Source organism: Stegastes partitus, unplaced genomic scaffold, assembly GCF_000690725.1.
Source record: "Stegastes partitus isolate 25-593 unplaced genomic scaffold, Stegastes_partitus-1.0.2 Scaffold1204, whole genome shotgun sequence".
Lineage (NCBI taxonomy): Eukaryota > Metazoa > Chordata > Actinopteri > Pomacentridae > Stegastes > Stegastes partitus.
The window spans coordinates 82,669-91,105 of NW_007578935.1; the positions used below are offsets into that span (position 1 = coordinate 82,669).

Genomic DNA, 8,437 nt, shown 5'->3' on the forward strand with positions numbered 1-8,437 from the left:
ATGAAACAACCAAAATACACGAGTTACAGCAAACATTGGAAACTCAAGACTTGTGACAGACGAGGTTTTTTCCAGTGGATGTAAACGTTTGTTCCAAACTGCACCTAAGGCAGAAAAACAGAAATATGGCTTCTCAAAACAATAGAAAACTGCCATTTGAAGTTATTAGCAAATAAGACTATACAAGGAAACAAGACGCTGCAGAGACTTCTGGCACAAAGACCCATCAGTCTGAAGTTCGTTGTGCATGAAGAGTTCTGAAAACTGAAAAGTTCTGTTTTCTGTGGAGCTAAGACATCAGGTTGAGGAACTGGCTTTCCTCGGCCAGAGCCGTCAACAGGGAGCTCATGTCCCCAATCGCCATGTTGCCCGTCGCCGCCGGCACCGACGGCAACGTGACCGAGTTCCTTGGTGTCGTGAGGCGGGAAGAGTTCTGGGACAAACTCTGCAGCAGACCTGGACTCAGGGTTCCCGACATGAGGCTGGAGTGATCCCCGTCATCCAGCATGACGTCAAAGTCGATCTGCTCCAGTGTCGCCTGCTCGCCCCCCGAACCGGGAGGCGCTACGCTGTTTTCAAAAGGAGGTACGTCCACCACAGAGGATACATGAAGGATCCCGTTGGGCTCAAATATGTGAACCTGCCCCATGTAGTACAAAGCATCAGCGTTATCGTTGCACTGAAGTCCGAAAGTGGTGGAGAACTTGGAATCTGGTGGGTTCGCTGTTTGCTGCATCACCAGAGGTTTGGGTTCTGTTGGTGGCTTCGGCTGGAGAACCAGCATCGATCCATCACAGTCCTCAATCTTTACGTGCACCGGCTGAAATCCAGCATCAGCAAAGTGCCTGTCGACAGTCTCCATGTCAGCTGGTTCCTGTTTGCAGCCAGAGCTCAGATAAGTGCTGTTCCCATTTGTGTCAAACCCATTGATGCCTTTGCTGAGTCTGCACTGAGATCTGACCGCTTCGTTGAGATTCTGGAAAAAGTTCGGCTGAGCGCATCTCTGCTGCGGCTTGTTTGGAATCATCTGCTGGTTGGGGCTGAGAGGTTCAAAGTTCTGGTTTTGCTGGAGGACGGCAAGGTTTCTTCGGACATTCATGAGTCCTGAGGAGGCTTTGTTCTGGACGGGTATGTTGTTCCTCAGCGACGACGGACACATCCCTGGACTCGAAGAGGGCAGAGCCTGAGTGGACTGGTTCAGGTTCATCCTTCTCTGGCGGCACAACTGCTGCTGGAGGGCGAAGGCTCCCTGAAAATCTCGGTGATCGGTTGACGCTCTGTCGGTTGCGTTGCGGAGGTTGGGCAGCGGCAGGTCTTCGTCCGGGATGGAAGGGAAGCTGTGGACGGAGGCTTGCTGGGACGAATGCCGGCAGTCTGTTGCAGGAGGCAGACGGGTCTGCATGATCGCGTCACTGCCCAGCGTGCCCATGCTGTTGTAGCGCTGCATTGGAGGTCGGCTGGAAGGATCCATCGCCAGCTGTCTCACCGGGTCACTGGCTCTGCGGGGGATGTTTGACGGGACCTCGTGGGGCATCATGCTCCGGGTTGCATAGCTGCCGTTCTGCCTGTTAGGTAGGACTCTGTTGGAGGATTCCTGGGAGTCACCATACAGGGCCGAGTGGCTCTTCGGACACATGTGGTCAATGTGTGGAAGAGGCGTCGGTGGCGCCCCCCCAGTGGCGGCGGCGTATTTGGCCTTGAGACGGTAGTGCTGCACTGGCGTCAGGCTGAGGGGGCTCCCATAGCCTCCCAGCCTCCCCCTACACTGACTGGCCTGACTGGAGCGCCGCGAGATGTCGGCGGAGATCGGGTCATAGGAGTCCGCCGAGCTGCCGTTGCCGAGGCGGTCGAACTGGGAGGCCTGGCTGGAGCGCCGGCTGGAGAAACCAGGGGAGATGCCTGAGGAGCGGCGACTGTAAACCGAGCTCAAGGTGCTGGAAGTGCTGTTGCGTCGGTCTGACAGGTTTCCCACCACCGTCACTTTACTGGAACCAGGGAAGGACACCGGACCGCCACACATACTGGGACTGTCCAGGATCGACCCTGAGAACGGATACAGGAGAATATTAACCACCAGGTCTTCAGGACTGTTCGGTTCAGTCTTAGAGCTCTTGTCCTTTGATGTCTAAGCTAACTCTCTGAACCTCAAGCAGTCTCTGCTCTCTAACAAGTTGTGGAGCTCGACTCACCGCTGGTTGGTATCGGTGGGAGTTTGGTGCCGAGGCCTGGTTCTGTTGGGTTGTTTTCCCACCGACAGGAGTCCATCACCGCCTTCAGCTTCTCTGTCTTGAGCTGCTCGAGGCGCCAGCTGGTGCTGAGCTGCTTCCTGAAGTGTAGACTCGCCGCCGTGACACCGCCGCCGCCGCCGCCGCCGCCGCCGCCGGTTCCTTCATCGAGGTCATCGAGGGTGCTGAGGTCCCCCAGACTCCCCCCGCTGAGCGCCGCCATCTCTACTCCACTGTCATTGTTGGCGGCGCTGCCAAGTGGTGATGGTTCGCTGCTACATGATGACTGACCGCCAGGGCTGGACTGATACACCTGAGGACCAGAGGACACCTGTCAGAACTGATCTGGGGAAAGTGTAGGAGGTGAAAGTGAAAACGGAAAACGGAGGAGGTGGAACCGGTGGAACAGAAACATCCTTAGAATCGTCATACAGGCATCAAATCTGGCTGCTCCTTTAGAAAAAAATATTAAAACGGCGGCCGCTTGTCAAGACTCAACACCGGCGTCATGCTTTTACGATTAACATGTAAATAAAACGTTTACCTGTAAATGTGTGGATAAAGCACATCAGGACACCTGCATTGTGTCTGCAATTTAACAAAACTGTAAAATAACTGACATTTTTCCTTAATATACAGAATTTGTGTTTAAAATAAAAATTGCAAATATCTGTAAAATAACACATATTGTTGATTCAAGTTTAAATGTAATTTTGCATTAAACTTTTTATTATTAGAGACTAAAAATGGCGGCCATTTTTCAAGATGGTGGACGTTTGTTTCATACTTTTAGATTTTTTCTTGTAAATTAATACTTCTGTGATTTTACTCGATATTGTTCGTAGTTTAACAAAACAGAATATTTGTAAAATAACATTTTTAGATTATGTAAATACAGTAATTGGACTATTTTTAACATGTAAATTAACACTTTTTCTGGTAATTTTACTGAATATTATGTGTAATTTATCAAAAAAGGAAAACTTAAAAAAAAAATTTAAACCATTTTTCGTCATTAATATGCATCATTGTTCTTTCAGCATTTTTTGCTGATTTTAATTTGATCAAACGGTAAAAGAACAACAAAAAAAAATCAATTTTGTAAAAACTAGTGCATAACATTAATCCGTGTTTTGTGAGGCTCGGCCCGGTTCTTGGTGCTTGTGTGACGATACTTTGGATGTATTTGATATTAAAGGAAAAAGATGAAAGGAGCAGCAGACGAACAGACGAGTGTTTGTCCTAAAAACAGACGTTGCTTCTGCAGTTTTATCAGATTAATTGTACATAATGAGAGTTTTTGTGGCAGCGTCTCGGTCCGTCGGTGAATCAGGGACGAGCAGACGAGAGGCTGAGACGAGGAAACAACCTTTAAATTCTTCTTGCTTCAGATTTATTCGCTTTATTCGAGTGTAAACGAATAAACCGGACGAACAGCCTCCCTGCCTTTAACCGTGAGACGCTTCAGGACAAAGGAGAACACCGGTTCTGCAGCGGTTCTGCAGCGGTTCTGCAGCGTTCTGCAGCGGTTCTGCCTTTAGGTCCACACAGCTCCGCCTGCCTCCCTCTGATGTACTCGCAGCCGAGCAGTCGCCTTGATCACAGCTCCCAGTTTGTAGTTCGCTCAGCCGAGGCCCCAAAGTGTGAATATTAATCCTGCAGCGACTTTTATCGTGTCGGGGCTCCGAGATGGAGGTTTGATGAGCCGCCGCCGCCGGTTTGTGACGGAAAAAAAGGTCAAAACCGGCAAACGAATGCATAAAACAAAGTAGAAAGGAATGTAACATGCAAAATACAAATGAATTCAAGAAAAAATGACACAAAATTAAACAAAGTGATAAAGAAATGAGAAAAATGATCCAAAAATACACAAACATTGAACAAAATTGCACAAATGAATGGTGCCACAAAAAAGCTGCAAAATGCTGCAGAAACGAGGTTCAAAAAGATAAAACCTAAAAGATTTTTGCATCTTTTCTTTAAATTTGTTAAATTTTTTCTAACTTAATTTCTGTCATTTTGAGTCTTTTTCGTTTTTCATCGTCTCATTTTGTCATTTTTATACATTTTTCTGTTTTTTTTCTCCGTCTTGCAGCTATTCAATATAAATATGCAGAAAGTTTATTTGACGCTTCGGAATAAATTTGCTGTAAAATAGTAAAATAAACTAAAACGATGTGAAAAATGAGGAGTATTATGTGTTACGTGGGCTCACCTCAGCAAAGTCTGTCCACGAGGGAAGTCAGAAAAGAGAGAAAGTGAAAGTGAGCAAACAAAGAAAGCTTCAGACCAAGAGGAGGAGATGTTGAATAAAGTCATTTCTGTTCAGTTTGAACCGACTCACCACCGAGTTTTCCGTCTTGATGCCCTTGACGTGCAGGAAGTCCTCCAGGCCTCTGGGGGCGCCGCTGTCGGCCATCTTGTCGTCGCTCCGGGTCCTGTCCCGAGGTTCCGTCTCGTTCTCGCCGTTCTCTCGCGGCCTCGGCGGCGGATCGCTGCGCTGCTTCTTGGTGACGTGGGCTTCGGGGCCGTGGACCGTCTTCACGTGCTTCCTGAGCGAACTCGGGTCGGTGTAGCGCTTCGTGCAGCCCGGAATCTTACAGACGTACGGTTTCTGAGGAGGCAGAGGAAGAGCGCCGGAGGTCAGGCCACAAGCGCTGGAGCGTTTGTCCACGACGACGAAAGAAATGACGCAACTTCAGACTTATTTATGACTTGTGACTTGATGACGACTTCCCCAAATGACTCAAGTCTTGTCCAAAGTGACTCGTTCACGACTCAAAGCTTCTCTGGAGCGGCTCAGAATTTTCCCAAAAGGACGTGAAACTGATTAAACACCACCGAAGCTTCTCCGTCGTGACTAGAACGAGTCCAAAGCGAATAAAAACGAGTCCGAAAAGAATCAATGTTTGGTCAAAAAGTTTCATGTTCTGTTGGACAAGTTTGAGTCATGTTGGAGAAAGAAATGGTAATTTTCCACTTTTATTTTCCATTTTGATGAAGTTTGAGCAATTTTGGACAAGTCACTGTGGAGAAGCTACGAGTCATTACGGTCATTTGAGTTGTTTTGGACGAGTCTCGAGTCACTTTAGACCCAAAGACTCGACACTAAACCTGCAGCTTCTCGTCAGTTTTTCTGCCTGATTTAAAGTTTCGTTCCTTCGGTACCTCGTTGGAGTGGGTCCGGTTCTGGTGCTTGGCTCGGTCCGAGGCGTTGGAAAAGGCTTTGTTGCAGCCTTCGTGCTCGCAGACGTACGGTTTCTCTCCGGTGTGTGAGCGCAGGTGGGTTTTCAGGTTCTCCAGACGGGAGTAGGCCTTGGAGCAGCCTTCAAACTGCACAGACGCACAACAGGATGCAAAAGTTTGATCCAAAAACGACACAAAACCACACATAAAAGTGCAAAAATTACAGAAAATGACCAAAAAAGACGGAAAAATGAAAACAATTTGTACAAAAGTTAGACAAATTGATGAAAAACTGACACAAATGTACACAAAGATGCATCAGTGACACAAAAATACGCAAAAATGAAACCAAATTGTACAAAAAGATGCAAAAATTAGATACAAAAATGACAAAAAAATACACTGAAACATTTTTAAAGACCAAAAAGATGATCAAAAAGAAGCAAAAATTGACACAAAACCACACACAAAAATGGCAAAAATTACACAAAATGACCCAAAAAGATGCAAAAATAAAAACAATTTGTACAAAAGAAACCAAATTATATAAAAAGATGCAAAAATTAGATCCAAAGATGACAAAAAAATACACTGAAACATTTTTAAAGACCAAAAAGATGATAAATGACACAAAAACACAAAAATTACACAAAAAAGATACAAAAAATTTAAAATTACATCGAACAAAACGCAAACATTGGTGCAAAAAATCCACAGAAAAAAGCATAAATGTGCAAAAAAAAACCCAGAAGCTGGTCGGCGGTGATTTTCTTTTCATGTGTTATGAAGCAGAACGTTTCCACGACGGTGTTTGTTCCAACGTCTGTCGTTCACCAGGACGTTTGGACTAAACCCGTCCGTCTCTGCTGGCCTCAGACGGCATAACTGTGGCGTTAGCGTGGCGTTAGCGTGGCGGCGTTACCCACCGTGCACTTGTGCGGCTTCTCCCCCGTGTGTCTCCGCATGTGAACCACCAGCATGTACTGAGCTTTGAAGGGCTTCTGCTCACGAGAACACGAGTCCCAGCGGCACACGAACTCCTTCTTCTCCCCGTGGATGTGGTCGTTATTGATGTGCTGCACACACACACACACACACACACACACACACACACACACTCAGTGGGCTGTTCTCGTCCACTAACAGGATGTTTGTGCAGGAATCCATCTTATCAGATTCTCAGAGGACGGCGTCACAGTCGCACTAATTAGGACCAGAATTAAAAGGAAACATGAAAACTCTGCTTTGGTCGAATGCAGCCACAACTTTGGTTTGAATACGACTTTTCTCGCTTCCTCTAATGTGCAAAATGCAAAAAAAAGAAAGAAAAAAAGACTCAAACAGACGCAACGTGACAGAAAAAACGACGAGACAAAGCCTCAAAAATGGTTAAAATGACGGAAAAAGATGCAAAAATGTCCAAAACACAAAAACATGACTCAAAATAACAAAAATGTTTTAAAATAAACAAAGATGACAAAGTTTTTTTTTTAAATGCAAAAGACATGCAAGTATGTTTTTTTAAAATAGAAAAACAGCAGAAAAGGAAAGAAAAACACATGAAACTCTTTGGTCGGACTTGTTTTGTACCTGCAGTCACAGCTTTGCTTTAAATCCCATTTTTCTCGTTTGCAGGTTTGTTTTTTTAAACGCTCTGATTTACAGAAACAAAAAGCAAAAAACAGAAAAAAGACTCAAACAGACGCAACGTGACAGAAAAAAAAGTGAAACGATGAGACTCAAAAATAGTTAAAATGACAAAGAGATGCAAAAACGTCACAAAAAGAAGCAAAGATGACAAAGATTAAAAAAAGTTAAGACAAAAAATACAAAAAGATGCAAATATGGATAATTAAGGATTAAAACTGTTTAAACTCTCATTTACAGATTTAAGTCCGACTGTTCCTGCATCAGATCAAAGCTTCACAGACACTTCCTGTTGCTCGCTGTGAAGCTTTTATTCACGTACGACTTATTTCAGTGTCTATCGGATGAGACCCTGTGGACTCAACCCGGCTGGCCTTCCTTACGTGGACGAGCTGCTCCTGCGAGTCGAACTCTTTGCTGCAGCTCTCCCAGTGACAGTTGGTCTCGTAAACGGCTTCGGCTTCCTGCTTGCACTCGTCTCGGTCCGCCTCGTCCTTCAGCTCCGACGGGCCGCGGCGGTTCTGCACAGAACCAGAACACAGCCGCTCAGCACAGCCGCCTCCTTCAACACGCTCACTGTCAGAAAGGTATGAATGTTCCTGGACGGTGCCTGATTTCTTTAATTATTCACACTTTAGCAAAAAACCCAACTTCTATCTAAAATGTCCGAATGTTCCCAAAGGTTCTGTCTCGACACAGAAGTTCTTCCAACTTTTCTGAGAACATTTTCTTTCTTCCAAACATTTGATCCAAACATCTGCACACTTTCTGTCTGGAGCTCACATCATCTGAGCAAATGTCAGAAACTGAACCGGACACACAGTTTGTCCCGCTCGGCTTCCCGTCCAACACACACACTAACACACACACACACACACACACACACACACACACTAACACACACACACACACTAACACACACCGACACACACGCTGTGCTGACGGCAGCAGCTTCGCCGCCGCACACACACCGTCTTCATCAATTGTGGTTTCCCCCAGACGCCGGCGAGCTCCGTCGCCATGCATCAAACCCAAAGCTGCCTCGCTATCGGAGAGCAGCCGCAAATTTGTCAAAAGGACGAGAAAAAAGCCTCCTCACATGACAATAAAGCCCGGCCAATATTTCATGAAAATGAAGTGCCGTGGCACAGTTTACGGCGAACGGATGCAAAGCTCTTATCAGCTGGAGTTTTTCTGCCTTAAACAAGGAGGTCACTGGAGGCTGGAGCTCCCCGGAGCCGAACCCGCGGACAGGAAGCGGCAGGAAGTGGCAAAATAAAGCCCCAGTTTGAAATATCCCCGCTGTCAGGAAGTGTTTCAATTAAAATGTCCACGACAAGGCTGTGGATTTCTAAAAGTGTACGTCCACTTGTGAAGAG

The 8,437-nt window shown here is 46.2% G+C and overlaps 1 protein-coding gene across 1 annotated transcript in view; it reads right to left on the reverse strand.

The window, feature by feature from the left end:
• Window positions 1-237: 237 nt before the first annotated feature.
• LOC103368789 (zinc finger protein GLI2-like) overlaps window positions 238-8,437 on the reverse strand; it is a 65,549-nt gene continuing 57,349 nt past the window's right edge. Inside the window, exons 6-11 of the mRNA XM_008297272.1 lie at window positions 7,442-7,634; window positions 6,338-6,487; window positions 5,394-5,558; window positions 4,570-4,839; window positions 2,190-2,538; window positions 238-2,043 (exon numbers count right to left, since the gene is read on the reverse strand). Coding sequence (XP_008295494.1) covers window positions 290-2,043; window positions 2,190-2,538; window positions 4,570-4,839; window positions 5,394-5,558; window positions 6,338-6,487; window positions 7,442-7,634 — 2,881 coding nt within the window. The 3' untranslated portion in view covers window positions 238-289. The remainder of the gene's footprint in view (window positions 2,044-2,189; window positions 2,539-4,569; window positions 4,840-5,393; window positions 5,559-6,337; window positions 6,488-7,441; window positions 7,635-8,437) is intronic.